This window comes from Rhinolophus hipposideros, assembly GCF_964194185.1.
Source record: "Rhinolophus hipposideros genome assembly, chromosome: 14".
Classification (NCBI taxonomy): Eukaryota; Metazoa; Chordata; class Mammalia; order Chiroptera; family Rhinolophidae; genus Rhinolophus; species Rhinolophus hipposideros.
In genome coordinates this window covers 34,626,547-34,642,961 of record NC_138060.1, presented here as the reverse complement: position 1 = coordinate 34,642,961, position 16,415 = coordinate 34,626,547, and the positions used below count along the sequence as shown (strand labels likewise).

At 41.1% G+C, this 16,415-nt stretch overlaps 1 protein-coding gene across 7 annotated transcripts; it reads left to right on the top strand.

Moving 5' to 3' along the window:
- Positions 1–351: 351 nt before the first annotated feature.
- On the top strand, positions 352–15,953 carry CDV3 (CDV3 homolog). 7 transcript variants are annotated; one of them, XR_013994878.1, is made up of 7 exons: positions 352–727; positions 1,449–1,525; positions 9,514–9,659; positions 12,243–12,402; positions 13,574–13,623; positions 13,752–13,895; positions 14,046–15,953. XR_013994878.1 is itself a non-coding variant. In XM_081072335.1 (6 exons), the coding sequence occupies exons 1-6, from the start codon at positions 488–490 to the stop codon at positions 13,757–13,759; spliced, it is 681 nt and encodes a 226-aa protein (XP_080928461.1). In that variant the 5' UTR covers positions 352–487; the 3' UTR covers positions 13,760–15,953. The 7 variants fall into 7 exon arrangements, 6 of the variants coding, with proteins under 6 accessions (XP_080928461.1, XP_080928464.1, XP_080928465.1 ...); XM_081072335.1 differs by having other exon boundaries at positions 13,752–15,953; XM_081072338.1 differs by lacking the exons at positions 13,574–13,623; positions 13,752–13,895.
- Positions 15,954–16,415: the final 462 nt, after the last annotated feature.

The following is a 16,415-nucleotide window of genomic DNA, read 5'->3' as shown; positions in this document are numbered from 1 at the left end:
GGGCGGATCTTAATACGCAGGCGCGGGAGCTGCCTCTCTTCTGGTGTCCCGCCCTCCCTCTTCCCCCTCCCCTCCCCACCCCTTGTCCCCCACCTTTCCCGGCCTGCGCGCGCGCGCGCGCGCGCGCCTCCCTCCTGCACGCGCCGCCGCTAGTCCACCACTCTCGCCGGAGCTTCTGGCCCGCGCGGTCCTTTTCCCGTCCGGCGGCGGAGCGGGCGGGACCCTGCACCGTGGTCGCGACAGCAGCAGCAGCCCCGGCGGGCTCCGGCGGCAGCGGCTCGCGAGCTCACCGGCGGACCGTACCACCGCCCGCCGGCACGCGGGGGGAGCTGCCCGCCCCGCCGCACACGCCTCGGCAACCCCGCGGGGCTGAGGCGTCGCCGCGCCCGAGAGCCTGAGTGCTGAGCCGGCCTCGACCCCGAGGTCGGAGCCCCGCGGGCCGCGCTCGCCGCCGGCCCCACCCATCCGGGCCGAGGAGGCCACGGCCATGGCGGAGACGGAGGAACGGAGCCTGGACAACTTCTTCGCCAAGAGAGACAAGAAAAAGAAGAAGGAGCGGAGCAACCGGGCGGCGAGCGCCGCGGGCGCGGCGGGCGGCGCCGGCGGGAGCAGCGGAACCGCAGGCGCGGCGGGCGGTGGGGCGGGCGCGGGGGCCCGGCCGGGCGACGGCGGGACCGCGGGCGCGGGGGCCGCGGGCCCCGGGGCCACCACCAAGGCCGTGACGAAGGTGAGGGGCCGGGGCTGCGCGCTTGCGCCCATGTGCCCGCCCCCGCCCGTCTGCCTGCCTGGCCGAGCGTCCGGGAGGGGCCTCCAGGGGCTGGTCAGCGGGCCGCCGGGCGCGGAGGCCGGCCACGTGACGGGGGCTTCCCGGGTGGCGCCGGCCCTTCTCCCCGCGGGACCCCCCCACCCGCGTCCCGACTCGCCCCTCCGTACCCCGCTGGGCTGCCGCCGAGACCGAGGCGGGAGCCCCCTCGAGGGGAAATCAGTCCGGTCTGAGAGCCCAGAACAGACCGGAGTGACGTGTGCTCTGAGTAATTGCGTGTTCCGACCTCAGCCCAGTCGTCGGAGCCGAATTTTCTAATAACCGCATTTGTGGCAACTCATTGGCATTGCTCGGTCTCTAAACCCGCACAAGAAAAAGTCACATGGCAACACTGAGGTGGATATTTAGTGGTGGGCTCACTATTGACTTCTTCTTCATTCGGCTTTTCCTGGTTACTTTTAAAGTAACAGCTCTGGGGAAGGAACCCGGTGGAAATAAGTGGTTGACTGCCGGGCACGTTTGTCCTCCAGCCCAGTCGACCTCGGGATCCAGCAAGGGCTTCTGCCAGGGAACGAGTCCGTACCTTAGGCTCCAGCCACTTGATCTCCTTTGCATAGTCTAGAATGTGCCTCAGTGGTACTTTTACGAATAGAGTCAGTTGATTAAATGGTAATGTGTTTTACAGGATGAAGATGAGTGGAAAGAGTTTGAGCAAAGAGAAGTGGATTACAGCGGCCTCAGAGTCCAGGCAATGCAAATAAGGTATGGTTTGGTTACAGAAATGTTGAGATAACCCTTAGGATGGGTATTGTGTGTTTGGTTTTTCTTTAGCCCCAAAACAGAATCGTAGTAGCCTTGTGCTTCAGATACACTTATTAGGGCTATAATGATAGTGTCTGTTCCTTCTGTCTGTGATGGCAGTCATTCTATACGCTGATCAAATCAGCAGCCAACTCCAAAATCCTGGGAGAGCTTGCCTATTTCAAGTGGTGGTTAGGTTATTTTTATTTGAGACAGCTAAAATTGATTTTGTGGTTTCAAAATACTTACTTTTTTATATCGGTGAGTTGAACTTAGCAGTTTTTTTGTTTCAAAAACAACATGGATGGTTTTCAGATCCTCTTCCGATAAACAAGTTAATACATATTTTTGTGACTGAAGCATACTTACAGAGAAGAACAGATTTTACAGACAGTGAACTCAACCTGTGTAATCAGCACCAAAGTCAAGGAACTGAACATTACTGGTAGAGAAGAAAACTCCCCTCCTAATCTTTTATTATAGCCACCACCTTCACCCCCAAGGATAACCACTCCTAACACTATAAATTAATTTTCCCTAGAATTTTATAGGAATGGAATCATATAGTCTAAGCATGTTATTTTTAAAATTCAAGAAAATAATTTTTAAAAATTGAATTGGCTTAGAGGGTTTGAAATTAAGAACATTTTATCAAGTCCAATCTATGATAGTCAGTTTTAGATTCGTGTAAATGTCATATTTTGAGGGGCTGGTCAAATAGAAAAAAACAGGTGAGTATATGATTCCATTGGTTTAAAATTAAAACCCCTTTATTCCAAGTTTAAAGAAATAAACGATCTCAATGAACTCCCTCAAATTTGAAGTTTGCTATTTGTCTACACCACTGACCACATAGCATAGTGGAGGAAATAATTTTGCTTAACAGAATACTGTCTTTGGACCGCTCTAGATGGTAATATTTATGGTCTTAACTCATTCAAAAATTAGGATTAATATTTTTGATATTTGTTGAATATCTACCACAGCTAGGTATTAATGTCCTAGGTTCTTTAAATCATTTTATGAGTTTCACCAACATGAAACCTGATTGATAGTGGGAAACTTTAGGAAATGAAGCTTCACTATTTTGACATTCCTTTGTAGTAGTGTTAAATGATTAGTTTGGAGTTTTAGTTCTTAACCATTTGGATTTATGGAACTGCCTGTGTGTGGTTCCTCTGTTTTGTTCTGGAATAAGGCTCTTGGCCTGCCTTTCTGACTGCAAGCCCCATACTGCAGATTCTTGAAGACTTGAATGACAGGAAGAATAGTGTTTGGTCATGTTGAACTTACTGAGCAAGAGCAGCATTTTCCAAGGTGAAAAGGTTTCAAGTTCATTGAATTTAGATATTGATTTTGTTATATTATGGGGATGTTTAAACTGTACTTATTTTTTGTCGTTGAATATATAGCCCATATCTATATTCAAGGCTACTTTAGTATTCATTTTTCTTTTTTTTTTATGAGTTTATTTAAGCCAAATTGGTGACATTGCCAGGACACAAGATCTCAAGTGCTCTAGTGTTCATTTTTCAATATTCGCATCTAGTCAATGCCCCTAAGTGGCCATCCAGAGGTCTTCTAACCTACTAACATTGGAAAACACATTTTCTTCAAGAAGCTGCTTTTGTGGATCCTCAGTCACTGTGGAATCGGGGTCTGTATTTCCATTGCCATTATAAATCATTCAATAACAGGGAATCTGACAGCTTCCAGGAAAGGTTTGAGAGTGGTAAGCCATTTGAAATTTAATAACAATGACTAAAATTTTCACTTTATATACTCAATGTCCTTGTAAACTGTGTATTACATAAATGTTCTTGACAGTGAAACTCAATAGGGTGGTGGTCCCTGACGAAAGACACATCTTTCATGAATGGAATGCAGTTGATACCGTGGCAAAAAGATGGACTTTTGGGGAAAGACAAATCTGGATTTGCATTTTAGCCCTGCTGCTTGTGTGTGACCTTGGGCATGTCACTTTACTTTTGAATGTTGATTCTTATTTGCAAATTGAGCCACCTACTCAGGGTTGTGAGGATTTTGAACAGGATATTTTTAAAATACCAAGCTGGTTAATATTAATCATCTCTATTCATTGGGTAAATTAGAACAACTTACTCTTGGGACTTTCTCTGCTGTTTAACTGTGAGGCACCTTATTTACAACACCAAGATTTAAGAAGAGGTCGTAGAGCCACACAAGGTTATCGTACCTAACGTCAGACTCTGGTGAGTCAGTTCACTAAGGACATAATAGGAGAAAATGACATTAGTTGGCATTAGTATAACCATACAAACAAAAGTCCTTCTCAGAGTTCAACATTGCTAGAGGTCTTGAGTGATTATCTTCTATGGCGTTGTCCTACTGTTTGGGCAGAATCCCTTGGAAGGAAAGAGAAATTAGATTTTTCTTTTCTCTGGGATTTGGGAGGTGGTGTTCTTTTTGCCTTTAATCTGTTACCTTTTCTGTCCATGAAAGGCAGCCTTGCTATCTCAGTATATGACAAGGAAAATGAAACTTTGGAAGTTGACTTAAAATATCTTGAAATTCAGTCTCTAAACTTCATAAAAATTGCAAGAATAGTAGATCTTTGCTTAGATCTACCAATCGCTTTTGCCACATTTGCCTTGTCTTTAGTTAGCTGCAGATATTGCACACGGTCTTGAAGTTCTTGACACTAGACCTTGGAGTAGGTTAGCAAGCTGGACCTTTAGCAAAGATAAGTACATTTGAAAGGGGGAAATTTCAGTGACAGCAAACATAGTAGTAATGTCCTGTCTCACATTTACCAACTAGCTCAAGATTTAAGTACCAAGAGTATTGTCATATGTCCATGTGTCAATTTTGTGTCTACGTTAATAGATCTCACTCAACGTCATGTCATTATAGATAAGTTCTTGAGAGGGAAGTCATTGAGATGGTGATAAAAGAAAGGGCCTAATGCTTGAGTTTAGATTATTGGTTGTTCGTAGGACCTGTATGTCTCTCCCATCTTTAAAATGGATTTTTGGGAGAAAGAAAGATTTCATTTAATACTTGAGGTTACTAAATTTTGAGCATTTGTCATGTTTTAATAAAGAATTGAATTCTCGGAGCCCAGTGGTTTTCTAAGAACCCTAAGAAATCTAGACCTTTAAACACATTAGACAGGGCTGGTTAAGTTGTCCTTTGAAGAGAAGAAATGACTCCTGTATCCAAACTGGATTCGTTGTAACAAATAATGTTACTATTGTGTGCCAGACTGTGCTGGGTTTTGGGGATGTGAAAATAACTCATACTCTAGGAGACACCAGTAGATCATTTCAGTGGTATGTATGGTGTGATGGGGAAAAGGAGAAAGACACTTAGTCTACCATGAATTGGGTCAATAAAGAGTCCTTGGATGGGGAACAGTGACATTTTATTTAAGCTGCCAAGCATAGCTCATCAGGCCATTTCTATCTCTCCTTTTACTGTTGCTAACAGTTGTTGGATAATAATGTCAAACCAGTGGAGATGCCCAGCATTCCATTAGAAGCAGTCAGGTCTGGATTTTGTTTTAGCTGCTGCCTCCCCTAGTGTTGGGGACGGAGGTGGGGGTAGGAGTTAGGATATGTAAATTCTCATGTAATGTCCCTTGAGATGAGGTAAGAATGTTCTGTTCTTTATAAATATACTGCTGCAGGATGTCTAATCCTGAATATCCTGAATAACCTTATTAAAAAGAAGGTAAATTCCTCATATCTAAAAATAGAGAAAATTTCTGTGTCATCTTAGAGCTATGAAGAGGATAAAATGAAATCAGAGGCAACCTGAAAGAATATGGGCTCTGGAGTCCCACTGACTTCGCTCTGTTACTTTGTAGCCCTGGAGAAGGTACTTAAATGTCTAATTATCAGTTTCCTCATATGCACAATAGGTCCTCTCCCTGCCTTAGTATTATTGGGAGGTTTAACTTGTAAAGTTGGTAGAATGCTTCCTGGCATAGTATTCAGTAACTACTCCTTTTCCAGCACCATCATTTCCCCTACCCCACCAATAGTACCTTACAGATTTATGCATATTTAAGACAAGTATACTATGAATTGTGATAATGAATTCATGATAACATTTAAAAATAATCACATTTGGCCCATAAGTACCTATACATTATATGTGGATCAAACATTGAATTTTAGCCTAATTGTCTTCTGTGGAAATAATTCCTTGCAACATGGTTCTTGTTCTGGCTTTGGTATTTGGAGACTTGACATTTTCTGCAATATGTAAATATTAAAAAGTAATAAGATATTTAAATCCTTTCTACCCTGCCATTAGTGCCGTGGCATTTTGGTAAGGCTCTTAACATCTCTGGGCCTTAGTTCCCTTTGTTGGGTGAAAGGTCTTGACTAGACAATTTCCAGTGGTTAGCTAATATTTCAGAATCTTAAGCCAAAATACTAAGTTGTTTTGTGCCTGTTAGTACAGATATGCTGTCCTAATTAAACAGACCACTCTTATTTTTTAGTAATAGTATATAATCTAGAGGTATTTTTAGATTTGAGATTATTTTATTCGTTTCTTCACTTGTCTCTGAGGGTGAAGAGGTGATAAATTTCTTTACTAGACACTAAAGAAATTTTTTTACTTAGGACTTTTCAGTATTCTGAGACCACACTGGAATTTTTCTTTAAAAACTTTTTGTGAGTTAGAAAAACAATATATATATTTTTTTTAAAAAGACCATTTGAAAAGAATAACAGCATATGTATAAGAATTATCAATCCCTTCTGCTTAGGGATAGTGTTAATTTTTTGGTTTTTAGTTGTTTCTTGCAAGCTAATAATTCTGGACTTACTAATCACCAAATATTAATTTGAGGGGAAAGCTACTTTATTTAGTTTAATATATATATATTTGAACAGTTGCGATTTAGCACATTGCTGTTTCAAAATGGAAATGACCAACTGAAAACTATCACAGCTTGGGTATATAAGAATATAAAGGTGCTGTGAAGGCACTTAAATCTTTGTTGGGAGAGTCTTACCTTCCTTTCTGGCGTATATTAGGTTTGCTGGGACATTACTAATTATAATTAGTTCATTGTAGCTGGGTGAATAACATCCACGGTTTTACTCATGAACACTGCAAATTATGTTATGGTGTAATTACATTGGCATGGCTTCAGAAGTGAGTAACTATGAAAAAAAACACAATTTTTTTTTTTCAGAAGTGGGTGGGGAACAATTCTGATGTTTGGATACCACTGGAGTCCTGGGTCAGTTATGACCACTATATCCCTACCTTATAAACTTTAGAAAACAGTCATGCTGTTTGGTGTCCATTTTTTAAATCCACTTATTTTATATCCATATAAAAACATGTTTTAATGTTATTTTCAACTGAAAACTACATTTTTTCCTATTATAAATGTGGTATATGTGCTGCTTGTGTGAAAACTCAAATGAATATTAAAAAGCATATAATAGCAAACAATTAAAGCACTTACTGTATGCCAGACGCTGTTCTCAGTGCTTTGTGTCTATTAACTCACTTAATCTTCATAATGGGGCTGTTATCCCATTTCACATATGAGGAAACTAAGGCATGCAGAAGTTACACTCACGTTGGTTTATATGCCATGAAATTACTTTGTTAGTATAGGCCTAACATCAATTTAAATGGCTGTATAGGATTCTATTGTGTGTTGATGGAAAGAAAAACTGAAGGGTGGCTTGGCCATCCATATTCTCCATCCTCTTTTCCTCTCAAACTATAGTCGAAGCAAAATCTTGGCTGTAAATGCAGATTGAAGATTTTCTTTCCCTTCTCCCTTTCCTGAAAACCACCATTGGTCTCTAAATGCTGAAATCACATATGGTTGGGGGCAGTTCATATGTTGCTACCATTATCATTGAAATTTTCTTATAAGTGTCTTTTATTGAGGGGAATAAATAATTATTGAGGGGAAGGGGTATTGGGGAACAGTGTGTTTTTACGGAACCCATCAGCTCCAGGTCAAGTCGTCATTTTCAATCTAGGTGTGAAGGGCGCAGGTCAGCTCCAGTCAAGTTGTTGCTTTCAGTCTAGTTGTGGAGGGCACAGCTCATTGGCCCATGGGGGAATCAAACTGGTGACCTTGGTGTTATGAGCACTATGCTCTAACCAACTGAGCCAAACAGCGCCCATAATAAGTGTCTTTAAAGGAGACCATTAGCTATTCAAGAAATTAGTTTTACAGCCAGAATTTGTCCTGTTTTAATAGAAATGGAAGAAAAGCACACTGATGTCCTTTTGCTGAAGCCAAGAGAGGCCATGATGTTCCCAAGGTCACATAGTCAGGTGGGAGTCATCTGCATATTGTTATGGCCATGATAAAGGATCATGTATCAAAAGGAGAAAATGTCTAAAAGAGTAGAAGGCCACGGGCAGTTTCATGCAATAGCCATGTTTTTTTTCATAGTAGGGAAAGGGGTAGTTAGAATCATGGAGATTGAGAGACTGAAGACCTAGGAAAACCACCATTGTCATGGGAAATAATTCAGGGAAAAGTTTGGTAGTCTATGCCAGGTGTGTCATCAGCCAGGGCGAAGAGTTGCAAATAGGAAGTTTGATCTAGCCGTTATTTTCCTGCTCTGGAGCCAGCGATATAGAGAGACAAAATGTAGTATGTGCTTGGTAATGTAGAACATTCAAGTTTATATAAAATTGTCGCAGGTAATCCAGTAAAAGAAGTTATCAAAGATACCTTGGAGAAATTACAATTTCTGACAAGTCGATTCAAGGATAAAGAAATTTTAAAATGGCATGAAAAAAAACAAACCACTGCAGGCAGTCTTAGGATGCTGTGTTACCACTGAGGATATCTTTTGCATTTGTAATCACTAGTAAGCCAAAGACAGTTCTTGTATTCTCTTGCTTTTTAAGTGGGTGACACATACCTGGTGTTAGGGACCAATTCTGTATATTCTGTGTGAGACAGTAGAGACTGGCACTCATTAAATCTGTAACACTGATGTAAGCACTGACTTGTCTTCTTCTGGTGGAATGTGAATTAATTCTGATTTTGAGAGTATAATGTAACGTACTAAAGGATTGGCAAGTGAAATTGTACAACTTAAAAAATTATTCATTTGAGGGGCCGGCCCAGTGGCTCAGGCAGTTAGTTGGAGCTCTGTGCTCCTAACTCAGAAGGCTGCCGGTTCGATTCCCACATTGGCCAGTGGGCTCTCAACCACAAGGTTGCCAGTTCAACTCCTCCGAATCCCCCAAGGGATGGTGGGCTCTGCCCCCTGCAACTAAGATTGAACACGGCGCCTTGAGCTGAGCTGCCGCTGAGCTCCCGGATGGCTCAGTTGGTTGGAGCGCGTCCCGTCAACCACAAGGTTGCCAGTTTGATTCCTGCAAGAGATGGTGGGCTGTGCCCCCTGCAACTAACAACAGCAACGGGACCTGGAGTTGAGCTGCGCCCTCCACAACTAAGATTGAAAGGACAACAACTTGACTTGGAAACAAATCCTGGAAGTACACACTGTTCCCCAATAAAGTCCTGTTCTGTTCCCCTTCCCCAATAAAATCTTTAAAAAAATATATTCATTTGATCACTAAAATATGCTTACCGTAAATGCCTGTTGGTATACTTTGGTGCTAGAAAAATATAGTAATTGTATTTTGAATCCTTCAAGTCGCCCTATTCTTTACATTTCAGTTAGAGCAACCTCTCTTTCCTCCCTCAGTTACTTGAGCCAGGAGCTGGGGTCCTGTTCTTTCTTGGGGCTGCTATAAATAATCATGCAGATTGTCATAACCTAGCATTTCAGTATGTTAAATTTATTTCTAAATGTTCTGAAGTATATAAAAGGGAAGTGGAGACCATCAGACCAAGTGGTTTTCTAAACCTTTTTCAGCAATGAAATCCTTTTTTTCACATGAAGTCAAGTGGGAGTCCCACTGTATAAAATAATGTCCTCTCTCTCTCTCTCCAATAGTGAAAAGGAGGAAGATGATAGTGAAAAAAGAGAAGATCCAGGTGATAATTGGGAAGAAGGTGGAGGTGGTGGTGGTGGTGTAGAAAAATCTTCAGGTCCCTGGAATAAAACAGCTCCAGTACAAGCACCTCCTGCTCCAGTAATTGGTAATCTTAACACTTCATTTTCATAAATATGTCTATTACTTACGTATAATATTGTATATGGTTAGCTTTCAAGTAAATGTGTGCTGTGATGGGAGTGAGTGAGGCTCTTTTCCACTTCTGGGAGAGAGCGATTTTATACGTATGTTTAAAAACTTGCACGTCCAAAAGAATTTGGAAGTTAGGATACATGCTTTTGTATAGGCTGCTTAAATTTATATGTAAACTAACTTGCCAAATTTAAATATTTAAGCATTTCAATTTTGGACAGCTGTCTAAGGAATACTGGCTACCTGTGTTCGTCTTTTTTTTTCCCTCCATTCCCCATTTTACTGTCTTCAAGCATTAATTCTCAGAAGGGATGATTTTTATCAGTCCCAAGGAGATAAAAATGGTTCTTCGTGGGGTGAAGAACTCTTAGAGTGGTTTGTGGCTCATCAGAGGGCTAAAGCATGTAAACAGATGTACAGTGTATATCTGTGATGTTAACATTTCTTGGTGGGTAGCAATGGCAATGAGGAAACATGTTTACAAAGGCTCCTCAGGAGGGCAGTAATGAGAAATGTTTGAGAAACATTTTTAATGTATAGCCATTATTTTATACAATAGTATGAATAACATCATCCCAAATCTTACTGTCCAGAGATCACGGATAACTACTAGGTCAACATTTTTGCATCCTTTCTGGCCTTTTGCTATGAATGTTTTTAACTGCATCTGTCAGTGATCTCTAATGATCTCTGCATTGCTAAATCCATTGTTGATTGGCCCCATCTGCAGCGTTTGCCACAGGTGATCACCCTTTTGAAACACACTCTTCTGTTGGTTTCCAGGACAGCACATTCTTCTGCCACCTCATTGGTTGGTTCTCAGCCTGCCTTGCTGGTACTTGTTGCCCCCTGCCTCTTGGTGCTAGTCTGCTCCAGCACTCGTGCCTTGCCCCACTTTTCTATCTACCGTGCCTCCCTTGGCAGTCTCTACATACCACTGACTTTTAAACTTGACAGCATCAGCTCAGATCTCTCCTGAAATCCAAAACATTTATCTTAACTGCCTACCCAGTATCTCAATCTTAGTGTGTCTAAAACTGAACTGCTCATGTATCTGCTGTACCCCCGCCGCTCCCCCCCAACCCCCAAGCTTTCTCATCTCAGTGCTATGCTTTTGGTCCCTTAGGCACAAACCTTGGTGTCATTTTGACTCTTACTCCAAACCTAAATTAATCTGTCAGTAAGTTCTCTTTGGCTTTACTTCCAAAATAGATTCAAACTATTTATATGACTAGGTCTCAGCAGTTCCACGGTTCCCACCCTGGTTTTGAACTATCGTCATTTTTTTTTTAATGGGTTACTGAGGTAGCCCCTTATCTGGTCAACCTGCTTTATATACACTGTTTCCAACCCAGCCAACAGCAAGAGTGGTGATCTTTTCAGATAATATGACAGAGTATGTCCCTATGCTGTTCATAAACCTCCCGTGGGGTTCCCTCTAATCAGAGTAAAAGCTAAAGTTCACAGTGACTTACAAGCCCTGTCTTGTGATCCCCTTTTTCCTAACTTTGTCTGTTAATCTGAACTTGTTCACATAACTACTGCAGGCCATTTGTACTGATATTTTCAGCCTGGGTTTCTCTTTCTTTATGTTGGGAGTTGGTAAGCTCTTTCTGTAAAAGGGCCAGATAGTAAATTTAGACTTTGAGGGTCAGGCGGACTGTTTCAATTACTCAGCTCTGCTATTGTAACACAAAAGCAGCTGTAGATACTAAGTACAACCAGTGAACATATTTGTGTTCTAGTAAAACATTTTTTACAAAATCAGTGTTTGGACCGGATTTGGCTTGTTTGCAAACTCTAGATATGTTTGCCTCCTCTTTTCAGACCTTTGCTCAATTTTTACCTCATCACTGACAACCTTCCTGGATCTCCTTATTTAAAATCAACCCCCCCAGCACCACCCTCCCCACCCTTCCCCATTATCTTTTTACATATTTTGTTTCCTCCCTCTGGAATAGCACTGTCCAGTAGTACTTTTTGCAGTGATGGAGTAGCACTGTTCATTCAGTATAGTAGCCACTAACCACATGTGGCTACTGAGTACTTAAAATATGAAGAGCTGAATTGTTCATTTTATTTCATTTTTTTATCAGCCATTTTTAGAATTAAAAAAGAATTTCACAGGCATTTTATTGAACACGTTTTTTACACATGGCATCTTACTTCTTAATCCACTAACCAGGTAAAGAAGTGATTATCCGTATTTACTGCTGTGTAAACTGAGAGTTAAAGGAAAGGCAGTCCCTGATGAGACCTGTCTCCCAGATCCTTTGCACTTCCAATAAGTTGGCGTACAGAACTCATTTACACAGATACTTAAAATTGTACATGGAAGAGGTTAGAAGACTATCCTAGAATACTTGTACTTTCAGGCATTTCCTCAGATAACAAACTTTCTTTCTGTTGTCCGACATCCTTCTTATGTCATGTATTGGTTTTATTTCTGTAATTGTTAAATGATCAGGATTGCAAGACTAGCTTATTAAAATGCCAAGCATTTGAATATTTTTTCTAAACTGTTATGAAATGTTAGTTACAGAAACCCCAGAACCAGCAATGACTAGTGGTGTGTACAGGCCTCCTGGAGCCAGGTTAACCACAACAAGAAAAACACCCCAAGGACCACCAGAAATATACAGTGATACACAGTTCCCATCCCTGCAGTCCACTGCCAAGCATGTAGAAAGCCGAAAGTAAGTAATTACCGCCCTGGGTTTTGGAGCCCTTGACTGGAAGTGGGATGTAGGAAATACAAAAACCCCCGGGGTGGGGGATGGGGAGGTGTTAAATCCTTAATGGTAAAGCCCAGGCTGCATCTGATGGGCAGCTCAGAATTAGAGTGGGACTTAACGAACCCAAGAGGGGACGGTCCTGGAGGGGATGAGGGGAAGGAGCACCAAAGACAAACTTTGTCTGAAAGTTTGTTATCCCTGATTTATGTTGTTCTGTAGCCATGAGAGTCCCCTTAGTTAGAATTCTTTATTAAGTACATTAGTGTTGATTTATGTTCCTTATAATACGGAAACTAGAAATGAAAGAGCAATAAATTCATTGTATTCCCACTTAATGTGAATAGGTCTGAGATGTTGACATTTATAAATCTAACATTAAAATAATCTTATTTCAGCAGGTACTTAAAATGAATGCTACCTGGAGTTAAATGACCACATATGGCACATCCACATCTTACTTAGGGACATGAATTTTTTAAATTAAATAAAATGGGAAGAAATGTAAATGACATCAGATGGAACTATTGTTTTTTTGGGTGACTTTTAATGTAAATCCCAGCCCCTTTGCCTCTTTGAGAGCACAGCTGGCTTGAATTTATACCTCCACTTGGACTTGCTCCTCTGCTCTGTCCTTCAAAATAAGGGGCAGTGATTCATCATACTCATCTTTCTTTATCTGAGCCATTCCCGTAAAGTAGAAGTGAGGAGAAATCAATGAATAATGAGTAGAACTTTACTTGAATGAGAAAATTGTCCTTATTCATAAAGACAGATGTATTGTCTACTATTTGCTAAAAGTAGACTGAGTCTTAGAAGGAATCACCATGTTATTTGACAGCTTTTTAACTTTCTAGTTGTCTTCAGGTTGGTCCCAGAGTAGGTTTGCAGTTAACAATATTCAGCAGGTTTGCTACTACAGAAAATGGGACCATAGAATTTCTATTACAGTATTCTATGTTTTCTGTTCAATTGAAGCCTTAAAAATGGTTTGATAAAGATTTTGTACTAGTTTCCTGTCTCTTCCTCAAGATTCTTCTCAGGGGTGGCTTTTTGTTTTGCTTTTTAATTCAAGGAAGAATGTTTTCAAAACAACCTCAATAAATATTTACTGATTACATTTCTTTTCCCTTAGGGATAAAGAAATGGAGAAGAGCTTTGAAGTAGTAAGACACAAAACTAGAGGTAGGGATGAGGTTTCAAAAAACCAGGCCCTTAAACTTCAGCTAGACAACCAGTATGCTGTGCTTGAAAATCAGAAAAGCAGCCACGCACAGTACAATTAAGGAATGGTCTTTGCTAACCCTTCTAAGGTAACTAGACCACAGCTAAGCACCATGAACAGCCACTCGTCATCTGATCTCTGCTGGATCTACAGCAACTGACGCAGACCCCTCGGTAGAAGCGGCCCGCCCTATTGCACTATGGAAGTTTCAAGTGTGACAACTGCTCTTTCTGTATGTTGGATTTAGGGAGATTGTCCTTGTTATAAATGTGTGAACTAGCTTCAGCAGTGTTCTTTCATAATTACTCTGCAAATACAAAACACACACACACACACACACAAACTGCAGCCAGTGGTCATTTCAAAATCTTTTTATGTTCAGATACTGAGCCTTCGTAAGGGTTGACTACCTCAGATTTGCTGCACTCATTGTGGACTTCATGTGGATCACAACTTCTGGATTAGAAGGTTACAGCTCTTAAGTGTCGATGTGAAACTTGAAACCAGCTCTACTGGATACCTATCAGAAATCCTACAGAAAGTCAGCCTTGGGTTCGATCTGCTGTGAAAGATGAAGATTTAAGTGACCTTAATTAACCTGTCCTGTGCGTCCCCACCCCTACTCCCCACCCCACCCCTTAAGGAATACTCTCTGTAGTGGGCTGTGGCTGTATTAGAGTTCCTGGAACATGCCACTCAAAAGGAGCTGATGTGTTCAGATAATCTGTGTCGGGCTGTGATTTATAATTTAAACTTTGAGTTGTATTCTGAGGTAACCACAAACTCAACCAAACTTGGGTCCACCAAGTGGAAAGGGGTGGGAGAGGGAGTAATCTTGTTTCTTTCAGTAACTTTTTCATTTGGGTAGTGCTTTTTCTGTGTTCCACATTAAGGCCTTTTTTTTTTTGCTTTGACTTGGAATAAGTTCTTTGACAGAGCATATTGCTTGGTTAAGTAAAGTAACCTGAAATATGCGTTAGAGTTGTGAAATTATCTGGTCAATTTGCCAATCCCTAGAATCGAACCAAATAGCCTTTGATGTAAAGGGCAGTGGCTGCAGGAGGCTCTACTTCAGGTGCTGCTAAAGCCTCCTCTAATCAGGTCTAAATTGTAAACTGCAGTGGAAAGCCTATGGTTTCTGCTCAGGCCACGGGATTCCCTGACCTGACATTAAGTTCAAAGCAACATGAGCAGAACCTCAACCTAAAGTCCACTTGCGTGTCAAGGATCTTGCATGACCTTCGACAAGTCCAGATACACTTGTGCCCAAATGTTTAAGGTATTGGACATTCTGTAGATGCGGTGATTGTCCCAGCTTAGCTCTGTTATCCACTTGGTGTGTCCTTATGTTGTTCATTTGGAGAGTCAGGCGAAAACCAGGTGACGTAGCACTTCTGTTTTTAATATTGCAGTTTAAACTATCCAGTAAGTTTTAGTCCTTATAAGAGACTTCAGGAAGATACCAGGATTACTGAAAAGTTTCTTTCCATCTAATGAGATAGTCTGGCAATTTCCTAGTTTTGTATCTTTGGTTCAATAGAAATATTTCAAAGTGGTATGTGACCACTTGATGCAGAGTCTGGGTGTCTCTATAATAAATCCCTTTGCCAAATGGCAGGAGTTGCAGACTTGCTACTGGCAAGAGTGAAGCAAATGGGTGAGTAAAACTATCCGATGGAGCATTTCCTTTGGGAGTTTAGTCTTGATGAAAGTGTTAATGCAGGATAGGACTCCTAGAGGGTTTTCATTGTTTCCTGACAGAACCTGCCAACCATTTCTGGGCAATAATGTTGGCGTTACTTGAGGTAGCAGGTGGGATGCCTGCCTTGATGTATTTGGGTGAGTTGCTGAGCAAGCCAAGGAGAGGTTGGATGATTAAGCGAGAAACGGATTCTTGGTTAAACTGAAAGCTTCATGTGGGAACCAAACATTTTAACAAATCTCTTGGATTTTGAGCCACGTATTTTCCCTGAAAAGTATGCATTTTTTTCCAGCAAAATTTTGTTGGTGGTAGTTATTGAGGAATTAACTGAGATGGATATGTGGAACTGAATTTAATGGCATACTGTACTATTAATCAGACCTGCAGGAGATTTAAACCAACTCTTGTCATAACTTTTTAAAAGAATGTGGAATTATCAAAGTGCACATGAATCAAGTTTTAATATACTGTATGATGGGTGGATGAGGCTGTCCATTGTACCATTTCTTTCTTTGAATTCTCAGGCATGGTTTGGCAGTGCAAGAACTCTGTAACATTAACAAATTCAATAAAAGATAAATATATGGATTTTGGAGTCTGATAGTTTTTATTCTTATTCCTTAATCTATTCTTTATCTTTCAAAACGGTAAATTGGTGTCGTGGCTCCTTTGTAGGAGGATGATAATCTCATCTCAGGAGTGAACTCTTGTGAGAGAAGTTTGCCGAGTGTGCTGTTATAAGAGCTGGAGTGGAAGTGGCTGCAAAGCTGTGATGAATGTTCTTTTCCAAAGATAAAGCATTGAAGTGTCCATTTGTATTCGTTATTCATTACATTTATTATGTTAAATTTTGTCATCTTAAACCCTGGCAAGGGAATCTGCAATCTTGACTATGCAGACTAAAGATTTGAGGCCTTGTCTTTTGAGAAGGTTATAAATTTCTGAACTGAGCAGCCATTTTAAATTTCAGGATTTAGTCTGGATTATAATCCCTAAATTTCTAAACTAGAGAAAGTGTATTTCAAGTCTTTTTGGTAATGGAGTTTAAAT

Bases quoted from the DNA above. Each gene is read 5' to 3' on its own strand.
- CDV3 (XM_081072334.1), top strand. From the start codon at position 488: ATGGCGGAGACGGAGGAACGGAGCCTGGACAACTTCTTCGCCAAGAGA. The intron at 728-1,448 runs GTGAGGGGCCGG...TGTGTTTTACAG, and splicing joins CCACCAAGGCCGTGACGAAG to GATGAAGATGAGTGGAAAGA. The intron at 12,403-13,573 runs GTAAGTAATTAC...CTTTTCCCTTAG, and splicing joins AAGCATGTAGAAAGCCGAAA to GGATAAAGAAATGGAGAAGA.